The 17,786-nt window shown below is 44.8% G+C and overlaps 1 protein-coding gene across 2 annotated transcripts in view; it reads left to right on the top strand.

Annotated features, from left to right (window-relative positions):
* The window catches only part of LOC126751093 (histone-lysine N-methyltransferase trithorax), a 59,489-nt gene extending 42,353 nt beyond the window's left edge, over positions 1-17,136 (top strand). For both annotated transcript variants that reach the window (XM_050461044.1, XM_050461043.1), the window contains 8 exons: positions 54-1,293; positions 1,365-1,673; positions 1,915-2,091; positions 2,171-8,769; positions 9,560-13,170; positions 13,234-13,367; positions 13,435-13,610; positions 15,460-17,136. In XM_050461044.1, the coding sequence (XP_050317001.1) occupies positions 54-1,293; positions 1,365-1,673; positions 1,915-2,091; positions 2,171-8,769; positions 9,560-13,170; positions 13,234-13,367; positions 13,435-13,610; positions 15,460-15,633 (12,420 nt within the window). In that variant the 3' untranslated portion in view covers positions 15,634-17,136. The remainder of the gene's footprint in view (positions 1-53; positions 1,294-1,364; positions 1,674-1,914; positions 2,092-2,170; positions 8,770-9,559; positions 13,171-13,233; positions 13,368-13,434; positions 13,611-15,459) is intronic.
* The last annotated feature ends 650 nt before the right edge of the window (positions 17,137-17,786 follow it).

Here is a 17,786-nt window from a genome sequence, read left to right as displayed (position 1 = left end):
CGTCTGCCTTTGTGTTTGTATTCGGGCTAATCAAATAATATGCGCTCTTGCAGAAACCCAACACGAAGACGAATGAAATGCCTACAACCAGCTGCAGCAGTAGCCAAAGGCCCAGTGATAGTACGACCACAGCAGCAGCAGCAGCTACGACCGGCAACAACAGTATTGGTGAGTCAGCCACTTCAACCACAACGACAAGCGGCAAAAACAGCAGCAAAGCAGCCGCAAGCACAAGTAGTGCAGCAGGAACCGCGGCCGTCGTTAGTAGTGTATGCTCCACAACGGCCGCGCCATCAACCGTGTCCTCGTCATCATCATCGTCGTCGTCGTGCTCGTCGTCTGCTTCCTCAACCGCATCGGGTAGCAAGCAGAAAAAGACCGTCACATTCAAGAATATACTCGAGACGAGCGATGATAAGAGCGCCGTGAAGAAGTTCTACAATCCCGACAACCGCACGCCGCTCATCTCGATCATGAAAAAGGAGTGCATGAATAGGCCGTTATTGTACTCACGCAGCGGCGAATGCATTGTGCGACCGTCACGTCTAACCGAGATACTCAAGAACAATTCAAATATCGACAAACTGAATTCCTTAAAATTCCGCTCCAGTCACACAATCGGTAGTGCTGGTGTAGCGACGGCAACAACAACTTCAATGAGTAGTGCCAGTGCTGTTGGTGGCCATGCTGCAGCAATGGCATCGGTGTTCGGCGGTACGGCACTTGCTTGTGCTTTTGGTGCACCAGCTGCCTTTGCCGATGACCGCAAGCATGACACAGTGGCCTTTAGGCTAAGCGAGACCAGCAAGCAGACCGCAAACGGCTATACAAACGAAATAAACCCCAAGCGTGAGCATGGCGCGGAAGGCGCTGATTCAAACGGTACACACGAATTTATAGCGGAGGAGCTAGCTGGCGATTTCCCTCGCGTTGATGACGACAGTGAGAATGTCAAAGCTGCTGAGGACGAAGATGAGATCGCGCAGGAGGAAGACGAAGAGGAGGAGCAACAAATTGTGATGGATAAGCATTTTGTGCTGCCAAAGCGCAGCACACGCTCCTCGCGTGTTATCAAGCCCAATAAATGGTTGCTGGAAGATGGCATCATTTGCAAGAAGGTGTCACATGCAAAGACGAAACAAACACACGCAACCACAACAGCGACGGCGGTATCAACAACAACAACAACTACAAGTAGTGGCAGTAGCGTTGCTGCAGCGAAGAAGGAGCAACAAAACTATTTCGGCTTGGGTGACTATACGGAGACAGGCAACGGCGCTGGCGATACTTTAGGTTAGTATGTCAATTAAGCTAACGGTTCATGTGAAATTCTTAATATCTATGTATGCTTTTTCTTCCGGCAGGTATCAAAAGCGGCAAGGATAACAAGAGCTCCGGCTTCGGCGCAACCACATTCGGTTCGAATTTCAGCTCACTGAAAGCGAACAGTTTTGTTTTGCGTCAGCCACGTTTGCAATTCGACTCGCTCGCCGAACGTAATGCAACAACGACTATTACAAAATCCTTAAATAACCCAGCAACAGCACCGTTGTCCATAACCGTGCCGAAGACGCAGCCAGCAATGTTGGGCTTGAAGTCTTCATTACCCAGTAGCACAGCTGGCGCCACTTTTGGCATGAGCAGTGTAAATAATTTGGGCAAAAGCTCACCAGGTGCGTAGAACAAACCGCAAATGCTTATTTGGACAATTCATAGTAAATGTCCATGACTTTTCTCTCTTTCTTTAGTTTTTAAAACCGAATTTTTTATAAAGTATTGACTTGTAAAACTTCCTCAGTTACAAAAACGCAAATTTAGTAGCAATATATTCTTATTTTATATAACAGTAATTTTCACCACTACAATATTTAATATAAAAAATGTTAATTCTAATTATCCCATACTCTCCACCAGGTTCTTCCTCCGCCCTGTGCAGCGTCTGCAATACACCCGTGCATTGTAGCAACTTGCAGCAGCCACGTAAGTATGGTGTGCCGGCGTGCATCGCCTGTCGCAAGTTCATCTCGAAAATCTCAAAAAACAGCTCAAATACATCACTGAAGAACTCCCAACTGCACTGCAAGGGAGATGGTAAGCGCTAAATCATCTATATTAACTGTGCTTCTAACGCAACCAATTTTCCTATTCCTCCCCACACACTGTTCTCTAGGTAATTGCGCACTGCAGCCGCATACCAAAATTCATATCAAGAATTTCAAAAAGATCTACAAAGAACGCTGTACATCGTGCTGGCTGAAAAAGTGTCTGCAAACTCTACAATTATCACCCGGTGACAAATTGAGTTTGAGCGCCGCCTTGCCACATTCACTGCTCAAGCAAGTAGAGGCAAAGCGGGAGCGTGACCACGAAGATGATGGCGAGTCAGCGGCACGCAAGGAAACCGATTTGGCCGATCTCTCACCGACGGGTGGACTCTTTGGCACGGCACGTTTCAACTGGAAGTCCACATTGGATGCCACAGCTGAAGGTTTAAAATTGAATCTAAAAAGTAATCCACTGGCGGAGAATAATGCGACGTTCGGCAGTTCGGCTATACTGCGACCGCCAATACTGGAGAAGCCACTCTTCCTGAAGAGTCCAATTGAGGCAACGCCGTCATTGCAGCAGCAGCAACAACAGGAGAAGCTCGAAAAAACACACAGCATAAATAGCAAAAATGAAGGCAAAGCGCAAGAGCCGGTGGCAGCTGAGAGCAACACACAGCGTGTGGCAAAGAACAAGCGTAGAGAGAAGCTGGAGAAGGAAAAAGAGCGGGAAAAAGAAAAGGAACGCGTCTGTAAAGCGCCAGAAAAGGAGAAGGAACGTGAAACAAGTCAACAAAAGTCAGTGGCGACTAATAAAGTAACGGTAACTGAGGCCGCTACGCATGCGTTAGCCGTCAACACTAAACCAGAGACTAATGAGATATGCACAAGATCCGCCAAAGCAGCATCTCTATCGCCAACAGCGACAGCAACCACTACTGCTGCTGCAGCAGAGACGAGTAGCACAGCGTTAGTTGCTAGCAGCACGCAAACTCTCTCTGCTACAACAACAACTGGCAGCACAACCACAACAGCAACCAGTGAGCTGAAGCGCCAGCGCATCGACTTGAAGGGGCCGCGCGTAAAGCATGTCTGTCGCAGTGCGTCGATTGTGCTTGGACAGCCGTTGGCCACCTTCGGCGAAGAAACCGAAGAGGATGACGAAGATAGACTTACCATAGCCGAGTGCGAGGTGACTGCAGAAACACAGGCAGACTTAACGTCAACACCCGCTAAACCCGATGAAATTGTAATCGAAAGTAGTAATGAGGACACGACCACCACAACAACAGCTGAAACGCCGCACACGCACAAAATTCAGCCAACAAAAGATCCGATAACAATTCAGAGCGCAGAGGAAACTCCTAATAAGAAAACGGTGGCGCAGCAACCTGAGGCAACCGCGCAGCCTACACAGCCACCAATTGCGGCGAAATCAAATGAAAGCGCTAAGACCGCGGCAGTTAACGAAAGTAGCGCACCAAAGGCTGAACCGAATGCCGGGCAACCTGCGGCCAAGACGCCGAAAATCAGCAACAATACAACAGCTGAGAAGAAAGAGGTTAGCGCTGTCGATGAAACAACAGTCGAAGCAACTGAGAAGTCCTTGTTGCCACTGCAGCCTTCCAAGGCGGTCACACGTAATTCAAACACGAGTAATATTAACTTGCAAATACAACGCAACACTGCAACGTCCTCCTACGCTACGACTTTCGGCAAAAAGCCGATACGTCAAATCAGCAGCGACGCCAACATAGCATATCAACAACAACAGCAACAGCAGTTATTGCGTCGCAAAGAGCCACAAAGGCCGAAAACATTGATCTCAATCGATTTTTGGGAGAACTACGATCCAGCTGAAGTGTGTCAAAGCGGCTTCGGCCTAATCGTCACCGAAACGGTAGCACAGCGCGCACTCTGCTTCCTCTGCGGTTCAGCCGGCTTAGAGCCACTGATCTTCTGCGCCTGCTGCTGTGAGCCATATCATCAGTATTGCGTAATGGATGAGTATAATTTGAAGCATTCCTCATTGGACGACACCATGCTCAGCTTCATGGATATTTCGACAATGGGTCACAGCACCGCTGCGCCCACACCCGAGCAACTAAATCAAATAACAAATCGCCTTAATTGGCTTTGTCCACGTTGTACTGTCTGCTACACGTGCAATATGTCGTCCGGTTCGAAGGTAAAATGTCAGAAATGTCAAAAGAACTATCATTCCACATGTCTGGGCACTAGTAAGCGCCTACTGGGCGCCGACCGCCCACTCATCTGTGTGAATTGTCTCAAATGCAAGTCTTGCGCCACAACGAAAGTTTCGAAATTCGTCGGCAATCTGCCCATGTGCACGCCCTGCTTCAAACTGCGGAAGCGCGGCAACTACTGTCCGATCTGTCAGAAGTGTTACGATGACAACGATTTCGATCTGAAGATGATGGAGTGCGGCAACTGCAATCACTGGGTACATTCGAAGTGCGAGGGACTCTCCGACGAACAATACAACCTACTGAGCACATTGCCCGAGGCCATAGAATTCATTTGCAAGAAGTGTGCGCGCCGTAACGAAGACTGCAAAATGAAGGCGGCCGAATGGCGCATGGCCGTATCGGAGGAGTTCAAGAGCAGTCTAATGAGTGTGCTGAAGCTGCTGAGCAAGTCGCGACAAGCGTGCACGCTACTTAAACTAAGTCCGCGCAAGAAGATGCGTTGTGTTTGTGGTAATAGCACAGCGCAGTCAAGCCATCGCGCACAGCCGAAGAGTCTACAATTCAGCAATGAGGCCGAGCGCTTGCCACACTCGTTAGCGGGTAGCGATGGTGATTCTCAATGCAGCGATGTCTATGAATTCAAGGATAAACCCAGTGAGGGCAAGCTGCAAGACAAATGCACTTGCCAGCTAAAGACGTCAAGCTACAGTAGTGTGTATGTCAATAGCAGCGCGCAAATAAACACGCTTAGTCTAATGGATATTAAAAAGAAAATCAACAATAACGACTATGTTTCGCTAGCCGAATTCAATTACGACATGATCAATGTCATCCAGAGTGTGAACTGTGATGAATTGGTAATTGCATATAATGAAATATTGAGTGAGCAATTCCCGTGGTTTCAAAACGAAACAAAAGCCTGCACCGACGCGCTCGAAGAGGACATGTACGAGTCCTGCTCCTATTCATTGGGCAATTCAATGGATGCACAAGATGATTTTGTCGAAGAAGCGCACAATCGTTCGGTCATCGATCTGCCCGACGATATCGAAGAGGTGTTGTACTCGTTGAAACCGCGTGACGATCTGCGTACCTGTCTTTTCTGTCGCAAATCCGGTGAGGGTCTCTTCAACGAAGAATCGCGGCTACTCTACTGCGGTCATGATTGCTGGGTACACACGAATTGCGCCATGTGGTCCGCTGAGGTGTTTGAGGAAATCGATGGCTCTTTGCAGAATGTGCACAGCGCCATTGCGCGGGGACGTATGATAAAGTGCACCGTTTGTGGGGGACGTGGCGCGACCGTCGGTTGCAATGTGAAATCGTGCGGTGAACATTATCACTACTCATGCGCACGCAACATCGCTTGTGCGTTTCTCACCGATAAGTCAGTTTACTGTCCGGAGCATGCGCGCAATGCGCTACGCAGCAATTCGTCACTGACAATCGAGACGAATTTCGAGGTGGCGCGTCCCGTCTATGTGGAACTAGATCGTAAGCGTAAGAAGCTGTTGGAGCCCTGCAAAGTACAGTTTCATATCGGCTCGCTAGAAGTTAAGCAATTGGGCAGTGTCTTTCCACGCTTCTCCGATACTTATGAGGCTATTATACCGATTAACTTTATCTGCTCACGTTTATACTGGTCCTTCAAGGAACCATGGAAGGTCGTCGAGTATACGGTACGCACAGTTGTACAAAATAACTATTCCACATTGACAGCGCTCGATGCCGGTCGCAACTTTACGGTGGATCACAGCAATCCGAATGTTTCACTGGTTCAGCTGGGCCTGGCGCAAATCGCCTGTTGGCATAGCAGTCTGGCGCGTGGTGAATTGACGGACTACGACGCGGTTGAGTTGCGCAATTCAACGCTGACAAAATTGCTGCCCGAGTACTTAATACAGAGCCAGAATTCTTGCCCAGCACCAGATGAAAATACCGAAGAAGAGCCGCAAACCAATGCCGACTTATTACCGCCGGAGATAAAGGATGCCATTTTCGAAGATCTACCACACGATTTGCTGGACGGCATTTCAATGCTTGATATCTTTCCGAAATGTATGATTTATGAGGAGATGTGCGGCACAAGTGAGGGCAGAACGGCTGAGATGTATCTGAATGAACAGTCGAAAGACGGCGCTGTTAACTCAACAACTGTTGCAGCCGCCTTATCTGCATCAAATGCCGCCCATAGTGGTAATTGTAGCGCCTCTAGCGCACAGGTGTCGGATGAGGATACGGCGAACTCGTCACTCAGCAAACAATTGGAGCTCAGCAATTCTTGTTCGTCCACCAATACCAACATAGCCATAGGTCATGTGGAGGACGCGCTACTGTCGTGTACACGCACCACAAGCACACAGTTGAAGCGTGCAATGTGCGCCTCGGAGTTGCAACGCAGCACCGCCGAATTGCGCAAGAAAACCTTCAGCAAGTTTGAAAGCGCCAACACAGCCGCGGCAGCTGCGGCGATTAAAAAACGCAAACTAAACAAAGGTCTACCCGAGCTACGTCTTACGGAGAGCATCCTGCAGAGTCTGAGCCAACACCGCACAAAGAAGGACAATGCAGCAATTGCTGTGAGCGCTTCACGTCGCCAGTCGGTTTCCAGCGAATCGGAATGTGCCACAACGCTACGCACAAAGCAATTCACATGGAGCGCCGCTAAGCGTTACATAGAGCCGCATACAGCCGATGAAAAAGATGACACGAAAATTAAGCTGATGCAAGTCGACGGTGTAGATGACTCGATTACCGAGTACCGCATCATCACTAGTGACGCGCAGTTCACCGGCACCGTCAAGTGTGAACGCTGCCAATGCACCTACCGCAACTATGAGTCCTTTCAACGGCATCTTGCCACCTGTGAACCGCTCTCGACCAGTGAATCCGAATCCGAGGCCACCTCACGCTCGCCGGGTTCTGCAGTAAACGGCAGTCCACCGCTGGCCGGAATAGATGCCAACATCGATCTGAGCAAACTGGGTCAGGCACAACGCACAACTACGCTCACCAGCAGCGCCAACAGTTTGCCCTTTCTACAAGCCTTCTCGCAGGCCATACCACTCGGCAGCATACAGGCGAATATCAATGGCATACCTATAGCAAATATGAGCAATGGTTTCCAGAGCGTACAAGGGCTGCAAAATATACAGACCTTACAAAACATACAAGGTTTGCAGAATATACAACTGCAAAGCTTGCAGGCGCCCCAGCCACTTGGTGGCGGTTTCTTCATTTCACCAGCAAATCCAACCACATCAAGCACCGATGAGGTACAGCTACTGAATTCGCTACAAGGTTTGACGGCAAATTTGAATGGCACCTACACCTTGGCGCCCACTGCCGGCTTTGGCACCACCACGGTACAGGCCGCGCAACAGCAGCCGCAGCTCATCGCCGTCTCCTCGTCACCTGATGGCACACAACAGATCATACAGTTACCTTCGGGCGTCACAACACAATCAATGACCAACCAACCGTTGCTGCAAGGGCTCAACGCCTTCCAAACACTGCAGACGACAAGTGGCGACAAGAAAATTGTGCTGCCGATCGCGAGTGGCAAACCGTTAAAAACGGTTGCCACCAAATCAGCGCAGCAAGCAGCCACAGCTGCTAAGCATAAGCTGAAGGCCAACAGCCAAACCGTAAAACCAATACAGTCAAAGTTAAACGCAGCCACTGTAACAGTTTCACAACCCTCCATACAGTCGTTGCCCACAGCCACGCCCATCACAGTGCTAAATACCGGCAACAACGCCACACAATTGCTCAATCAGAATTTGCTACAACAAATGCAGGCCGCCGGCTTGACGGCCGCCACCACCACCGCCCAACAGCCGCAGTTGCTCTTTCAAACCGGCAACGGGCAACAACAGCCGATCGTCATGCAACAGCTGAGCGCGCCGAATGCTACGGTGCCACAGAATATCATTTCGTTTGTGACGACCGATGGCACACAAACGCCGCAGGTGCAATATATGACCATACCCACAGCTAATGATTTTAAGCCCCAAGCACAGGCGACACCATTTATAACGGCAACCGCAGCACCGGCGCCGACAAATCAATTTCTACAAGGCGCATTTCTGCAAACCGACGCCAGCGGTAATCTGATGCTTACCACTACCCAGACGCCGACCGGCTTGCAAATGCTCTCCGCTACACCGTTAAATATAGCAACCGCAACGCCGGCGCCCCCGCAACCGCAAGTGATCGGTACGCTCATTAATCCGCAAACGCTGCAATTGGGCGGCAATGTCATAGCGACAACAGCAGATCCACAACATCAGCAACAGGTGATAATTGGTGGCGGTGCGACGGGTTTGGAGATGATAGCCGCTTCGAATGCGGCCGCACCACAAGTCATACTCTCCACCCAACCCATGTACTATGGGCTGGAGACGATTGTGCAGAATACGGTAATGTCTTCACAGCAATTCGTGTCCACCGCCATGCCGGGGGTGCTCAGTCAGAATGCCAGCTTTTCAGCGACCACCACGCAGGTTTTCCAGGTACGTACTTCCCTATGAAAAGTAAAATTATGTTTAGAGACTGCAATCTGATTGGCATAAATTGAAAAGCCAAAATCCTTGCCTTACACAAGTCTTAATTGGAATCTATATTACCGTAAGCAACGCGAGTTATATCAGAAGTATAAGGAGTTATTTTAAGGAGGGAAACTTCTGACATCAAAAAAAGATATTACTTAATCTTTTTCCTGCACATACCCCTCAGCAGTCGCTGGTTCAAAGACCAGCCACGATAAAATTCAAATTATTAAAAAAATTTCTTCTGGTCTGAAAAAAGTACTGTTAAAACTCCACGTAGATTTCTGAAAAGGAAAAATACTTTTCAGAAATATGCCAAGAGCGGGAGATCGCTCGAAGAGAGTAAAAAATTCTTAAAACTTTCTAAAAAGCCAAACTAGAGAACATCTAACTTAACATCGGGAAGTGCCTAGAGCGTTCTAAAAGTCACTAGAGAACATCTAACATAACATCGAGAAGTGCCTAGGCATTGTAAAAGGCGTCAATATGATTTTATTGCTTATGAGAAGCATTTCATTGAAGAGGATAGACGATAAATAAGTTAAATTTTTTCGAGAGAGAATTTTATATTGATTGTTAAAATAAAACAGTTATTTAACTTATGGTAAACTCTCATTTACAGTATTACATTTAGTTTTCGGTGCTCCTCTGATTATATAAATATTTGCTCCTCGCGTAAAATACCTAATGGTTTTTAATTACACATAACCTCACTTAAGACATATTAACACATCTCACATTTATCTGTCTCTAGGCCAGCAAAATCGAGCCCATTGTGGATATACCAACTGGATATGTTGTACTCAACAATGTCGATACGACGCCAACAATCGTACAGCAACAACCACAAACTACAACACAACAACCGAATTTCCTTAATGCTGCCGCGGTAATACAACAACAACAGCAAACCACACAAAACAATGATTTACAAAGCAACGAGCAACAACAAATATTCCGCCTACAAACAACCGAAAATAGCGTCTCCGCCACAGTGACGGCCGCGACCGTTACGCCAACTGTGACAACATCCAGTTTCCAATTTCAGCCACAATTGGTTGAACAGCAGCAACACCAAACACAGCAATCAAACAACAATGTGCACGTAGTTACAGCAAAGGTGCCACCGGTTGCACAGGTGAAACGCAGCAACGCAGTAAAGGCCACGCCAATGTCGACCGTTACGAAGGTGCAGCCGCAGCAAGTGGTGAATAAGGTGTTGCCCACCACAGTGACGCAATCCACGCAGCAGGCGTCCAAATTGAGTAACAACAACAAGGCGCAGCAGCAACAACAACAAGCGTATGCACGAAACGTTGCAGCCAACGTGGCAGCCACAGCCACAGCGGTGGCGGCAGCAGCAGCTGAAGCGCATATCACACTGACGCCAGTCACGAAAGCAGCAACGCCGCAGCAGTCCAACACTGTTGCTTACAGCAAAGTGTGCAACCACACCGACGCGACAGCCGTGTCCATATTTGTAACATCAGTTACTACAACAACAACGACAAGCAGCATCAATCAGGCGACAACGGTGAAGGCCTTGTCCAGCGTGCCGGCAACAGTGACGACAGCAGCGCGCAAAACTAACCTGATCCGACCAATCACCGCCAATAAGGCAGAGGTGAAGCCGAAAGTGCTGAAGACGGCTGCAAACACAGTGAACAAACAGCAGCAGCAGCAGCAACAACAACAACAGTCAACGCAGTCACAACTGCTGCAGCAGCAGCAGCAACAGCAACAGTTGCAACAACCGCAGCAGCAGCAACAGCAGCAATTGCAAACGCCGCAGGCGCCCGCGCAGCAAGCGACGAAAATGGCAATGCTGAAACCACAACCACAAACAGCGCAGGTGTGCTTGCCGCAGCCACAGCAACAGCAGCAGCAGCCACTGCAACAACAGCAACCGCAGTCGCAAGTGCAGCCACCACAATTTGCCACGGAGCCGAGTCATAATCTGACGCCAGCCACCGTGCCAGCGCCCACCATGCCAATGCCACACGGCACCGGCAACAACAACGCCAATAACAGCAACAAATTGCTCGAATACCAGCAGCCAGCCCCGTCGTTGCAGCCGCAACATTTCGCCGAGGCGCCAGTAGTGCCACAACAACCGTACAACAATGCGCCCACAACGATGTACAGCAGTGGCGGTGTCGCACCGGAGGAGCAACATCCCCCCGCGCCGCACCTTACCAACGGCAATATGACGCACAGCTACGACTGTAGCCATCAGCAACAGCAGCCGCAGTTGCCACACACGCAACAGATAGAGTTTAATAGTCTAAGCTTGGAGCAGGTGGAGAGTTTTCCGCCGCCCACGCCGCAGCAACAACAGCCGCATGAACAGGAGAACAGCATTTTAGCGGCAGCGCACACCAACACTAATGTAACTCTGGCGGGCATTACCAACAGCAGCAACAACAACGGCAATGCGCGTTGTCTGCAATACACGAATTCGGCGTTCGGCAATGTCAACGTGCCGACGAACATCGTGAATCCCTTGCAACAAACACTGCAATACAACAACAACAGCAACAACGGCAGTAATAGCAACGCCACGACAACCACAATGGGTTCCCGTCCGACAAATCGTGTGCTACCCATGCAGCAGCGGCAAGAGCACATAGTCGCCACAACGCCGCCGCTGCAAGTGAAGCCGCCCACCGGTGTCATGCCGAAGATGTCCGTTATGAACGCTGTGGACGCCAAGTGCTATGACAGCAGGAACGCGGTGAACAGCGCCAAAATCTATTATGAGGCCGAGGTGAAGAAAGATGAGCAAATGCTGCACATGCTGCACTCACCACAACACCACCACCAGCAGCAGCAGCAGCAACAACAACAGGTAATGCAAATGCAGCTGCATGAGCCCCACCAAGAAACGGCAATCATGATGAAGTCGCTATCGCCGGAGCCGCACTTCGTCGACGACAGCATCAAGTGTGACTTGGACTTAATTGAAACCGAGACCACGCTGTCGACGACTTGCCAACAGCTGCAGGAAATGGTGCACAACAATTTGCCGCGGTACACTGGCACCTGTCTGGTGGCAAATGAAAAGCCCAAAGAGCTAACGCCCACACCGGAGGAGACGTATACGCTCAATGGTCACGTGGACGCGCTGGCTGGCAGTGATATATGTGAGCATGATGGTGATTGTATGGACGACATGGATGATGATGAGGACGACGATGAGGAGGATGAGGACGAAGATGATGATGGTTTCAGCTTGAAAATGCCCACAGAGGATGGCGATCACGATATGTCCGACAGTGATGAGCCCGCTGTGAAAGAAAAAATTAGCAAAATACTCGATAATTTAACGAATGAAGACTGTGCGGACTCACTGGCCACGGCCACCACAGCAGAAGCGACCAATATTGAGTTGAATAACGTCAGCTATCTAAGTGGCATGTCAGGCGTCAGCGCCAAAATGGCTGCCGACACTATCAAGTATCAGAATGGCATGCCCAACAACTACAACACAAGCGTAAACGCAGATGATAATGCCGATGTGGCAGCTGCCGCTACGGAATACATCACACAAATGGCCGCCAAGATGAGCGCGCACATGCCAAATGGCTCGCTCGAAGTGATAGGCACTAACTTCGATTTGCCGAAACTCGCGCCTAAAGTGCTAACGTCAATGGCTATGAATACCACGAATGGAAACCTCAGCGCTGCGCGACAATGTGACGAAGTGGAGCGGGCCGGCGCACTGGCCGCACGCACACAAGAGCCTTTATTGGCGACACGCAAGCCGACACCACCGCCGCCGCCACCACAACGAGATCCGAAGAAAATCAGTGGCCCACACTTGCTCTACGAGATACAAAGCGAGGATGGCTTCACCTATAAATCCAGCTCGATTGCCGATATTTGGGAGAAAGTTTTCGAGGCAGTACAAGTGGCACGTCGCGCACACGGCTTGTCGCCGTTGCCAGAGGGTCCACTCGCCGATATGGCCGGTGTGCAAATGATGGGTCTGAAGACGAATGCGCTGAAGTATCTAATTGAGCAGTTGCCGGGCGTAGAGCGTTGCACCAAATATACGCCTAAATACCATAAGCGCACAACAACAAATACGCACACAGGCGCAACAAATGGCGGCGCATCAGCGACGGCCGGCAATAACGCTGCCTTGTTGAGCGCCACGCTGGCTGGCAGCAATATTGAACTGAACGGTTCACTTGACTATGCGTCCGATCCGGATGAGCTGCAGGAGAATCCATACGATTCTGCACGCTGCGAGCCATATGCGACGCGCTCCGAATACGACATGTTCAGCTGGTTGGCATCCAGACATCGCAAACAACCCATACAGGTGTTTGTGCAGCCCTCCGACACTGAGCTCATACCAAGGTGAGTGTGTTGCAAATAAACCGTTTATGCTTTGATTTTTATTAAACGCACTTACATTTTCAGACGCGGCACGGGCAGTAATCTACCGATGGCTATGAAATATCGTACACTCAAGGAAACCTACAAAGATTATGTTGGCGTCTTCCGCTCGCACATACACGGACGCGGTCTCTACTGCACGAAAGACATCGAAGCGGGTTGGTTGCACTTTTGCATCAAATTTTATTCATTTTTACTAAATTTTTTGTATTTTGGTTTACACAGGCGAAATGGTTATTGAATATGCTGGCGAATTGATACGTTCCACTTTAACCGACAAGCGCGAACGCAACTACAACAGTCGTGGCATTGGCTGCTATATGTTTAAGATTGACGATAATTTGGTGGTGGACGCAACTATGCGCGGCAATGCGGCGCGTTTCATAAATCACTCGTGTGAGGTGAGTACAGACTTGAAGCAAAAACGATTCACTTTTAATAAAACCGACGACTCACTTGTTGGATAATGCATTTAGGGTTTATACTACTTGATCTTATTAAAGATTAGCATATTAAATATTTGCTTAAAAAGAAATATTCTAGGCATGTATTTTAAGTGATCGTGTTAAAAAAGATCGTTGAGATCGTTTCGTTCCTGACTTTTTTTTTTGACAATTTTAAAGCAGGGCCGTGCTGTTATTGTGTAGGTATAGTATATATTGCTTAGATCCGTGAGAATATCAATTTTTAACTCCTTGCTGCTGCTATTGTTGTTGTTGTGTTCATTATATATACATATATCGATCACATCTAATGGTAGATATGTTGGAGCTGTTCTAGAGATTTGAAGAAGCATGCGAAGAATATCTGTCTTCAGATGAAAAGTTATAACTGTTTCAGTAACGGCAGTAAACATTCTTGTAGTAATTTCGAGAAATGGTGCCGAGTTGACAGCCGTTAGCCGACGGTTACCTAAACCCGACTATCGTGGGAAAAAATTCTGATTCTTTCGGTATGCTTCCAATCTGATTCACTTTTTTTATTACTATTTGGCAAATATCTAAACTAACGCGTGTCCTTGGAGGTCTCCACAGTAAATTACTCGACTCTGATTTAATCGGAAATTTATAATATTTTAGGTTAGGAAACCACGTTGAGCTACCTTTCAGACCAACGCTATTGAGGTTTTTACAATGGATAAAATATCGAAAAAAGAATTTGTCACAAATTTTGTATTTCTAACCAAATTTCGTGTGCAGAATGGATGCAAATGTTGGAAAAAGCTTACGGTGATTCAGTTTAAGCAAAAAACCAAACCTACGAGTGGTACAAAGCCTTCAAAGACGACTTGAGTCCAGAGAGATCGTTGAAGACATGCCTCGTTCTGGATAACCTTCGGTCTCTGCAACTGAAGAAAACAGTAAACAAGTGAAGGCTATGGTGGTTGAAAATCGTCAGGCAAGTGTTAGAGAAATGACAAGAGAGCTCTAGATCTCTCGCGAGTCTATTCGTATGATTTTGATGGATATTTTGGGTATGAATTCCGACTCCACACTCATGGCGAGTATGATAACTGCCGATGAAACATGAGCTTATGAGATTGACATGCAAACAAGACAACAATCATCGGAAGGGAGAGAAAAAAGAAGCCAAGACCAGAAAAACCACGCCAAAATCGCTCAAAAATCAAGTTGATGTTCATTGTTTTTACGATATGTATGTTCGTATCATGAATTTGTTCCGGAGGACAGACGGTCCATAAAGAGTTCTATTTGACCGTGTTGAGGATCCTACACAATGATACATGCACTATTGTGACCGAATTTAAACCATCTATCAACTACCGTATTCACCGAATTTGGCTCCGTGTGATTTTTTCTTGTTCCCCAATCTGTAATTGCCGCTCCGTCGAACCCGTTTTCAGTCGATAGAAAAGATAAAATAGAATTTGCTAAAACAGCTAAAATACATCGCAAAAGGTGCTCACGAAAAGTGTTTCTAGGACTAGAAAAATCATTGGCATATGTGTATTACATCTGGTGGGGATTACTTTGAAGGCGACAAAATAAATATTAATGAATAATTAAATATTTTGCTTTTTATTTCCTTTACCGGGTACTTTTTTGTCACAAAGTATATACTTTATATGATTTCCAATGTTTCTTTCTGAGAGTTAAAAATTTCGTGGCAAACTTAATACCTGTTCAGGGTATAATTATTTATAAGTAGACAATATTTACATTTTGTGTGTTAAATTTTTTCCATCGTAAATTATATATTAAGGCTAATTTACGCTTCCTCCTTTTCCAGCCCAATTGCTACTCCAAAGTGGTGGATATACTCGGTCATAAACACATAATTATATTCGCCTTGCGACGCATCGTACAAGGCGAAGAGCTAACCTATGATTACAAATTTCCCTTCGAGGATGAGAAGATACCCTGTTCCTGTGGTTCCAAGCGTTGCCGAAAGTACTTAAACTGAAGCGTTATAAAGAAAACGAAACGAAACAAATGTAACAGAACAATAACAAAAATGAAAGAGAGCTTCGGCCATTGCAAAGTGCAGTGCAAAAACAAACACAAAAACACATAATATTTGTATATACATGGGCGTGTGCGGGTGAGCAACAAGTGCTCATTATAAAATCAAAAATGGTTTGTAGACCCTTTGTTAGACACATTAAACTCCGCGCTACACTAGTGTGATAAAAGTTTGCAGCATGCGGCAAGCGACACGCGCGGACGATTTAATCGAATATGTTGATATTATTGATAGATTGCAGACATGTCAGTATTCACCAATAATAATTTTTATTTTTCATTTAATATATATAATTACACACATATACAAACACACACACACACACATACACACCACACAATTAACAAAACGTGATTATAATGGAAACTTAATTAACTTAGTTTTACTTATTGACTACTAAACTAAACATAAATACATATACATATATATGAAGAAAGCATATACTTAGTTATATAAATATGTAGGCGAAATGTTATAAAAGAAATTAAGCAAAAAATTATACATTGCTGATGTGTTTGTGGCAAACAACTGAAGAAAGCAGAAGAATTTTATTATGTCTATACAAAGTGTATTTATTATTGAGTAAAAAATTAAATAAATAAAAAATATATGCATATATACATACATACATATGTATATGTAATATTGCTATTTAAAATATTAACAACTTTATGACTTAATGTTATAATTGATTAACTAATTGATAATATACACATACAGACACACACATAACTAAAGTTAAATGACTTAAAAGTGTAAACAAAAATTATTGATTGATAAAAATTTATAAAAAACAAAATTATTAAGTAACTGTAATAATTTAACTGTGTATGTTTTAAAAATTATGTAAACAAATATATATTAAATCTAATTATGATTTCACAGTATGCTTTCACAATACAAAAATTATTAGAAATAAAAATAGTTGTACTATAAAAAATAATTAAAAATAAAAATAATTAAAATACAATAAAAAATAATTAAAATTAAAATTACAATAAAAAATAATTAAAATTAAAATTGAAAAATAGTTAAAAATCTACATATAGGCGCTTAGCATAGTCTAGAATAAAGAATGTGTATGTGTGCGGAGCAGTGAAACCAACAAAATAAAGCAAAAAATGTTTAAAGTTTGTCATTTTCAGTTTTCAAAAAGCGTTAATAGAAATTTCGACAAAAAAAAATTAGCATTAAGGTTGAAAACAACTCTTTACAGGGTATCATTTTGTTTTTTGATTATATTACCATTAATTGATAATGTCAATTGTAAATATTTGCAACAAAAAAAGTTATTTATACATATACATACATATATTTTTATTATAATTTCTATGTGTTAGGTATTATTGTAGGGCGAAATTGGCGAACGAGATTTTTATGTTGCGGCAAGCCAAGCGCAACTTGTATTGTGAGACTTAAAATTGTATAAGAAATTAAGAAAAATATATACATACATATATACATATGCATATGCAAAAACAAATAAAACAAAACAAAAAAAATTGTATGTTATTACACACCGTTAGTGTGGCATGAGGGTGCATTCTAGCTTGCGGAATTGCAAACGGTACACAATATTGCTGTGGAGGCGAAGTAGTGGGTGACATAAAATAGCAAAATAAAATAAAAGTTAAAAATTTATTGAAAAAAGTATAAGAAAAACTGCGTAAGCATCACAATAACACAGCGTAAACACATTTATACATTTACATTTATTGCAAGTGTCTTATAATTTATGCATGCAAACTTTTATAAGTAATATTTTTTGTATTTAATATATTATGATTTATTTTTATTATTTTTAAATTTTTTTTTTTAATTTTATTCCTGTTTTTTTTTAATTTTTTATTTATTTTTTAATTATTAGTTAATTTTTTTTATTTTTTATTACATTTTTTATTAAATTTTTTTATTTTTTAAGAACATTGCTTATTTAATTTTCTTTATTTTATTATTATTTTTTTTTTTAATTCGTTTTTATTTTTTTTGTCCTTTTTTCTTTTTTTATTATCATTTATTTGGTATAACCTATTCTATAATTACACTCATGTTATGTTACGTATAATTGTTAGTATTTTCTTTAAAAAACACAC

The sequence above is a fragment of the Bactrocera neohumeralis genome, chromosome 2 (assembly GCF_024586455.1).
Source record: "Bactrocera neohumeralis isolate Rockhampton chromosome 2, APGP_CSIRO_Bneo_wtdbg2-racon-allhic-juicebox.fasta_v2, whole genome shotgun sequence".
NCBI lineage: Eukaryota > Metazoa > Arthropoda > Insecta > Diptera > Tephritidae > Bactrocera > Bactrocera neohumeralis.
Note: the sequence above shows the minus strand (reverse complement) of the source record. Positions and strands in the feature narration are given on the sequence as shown.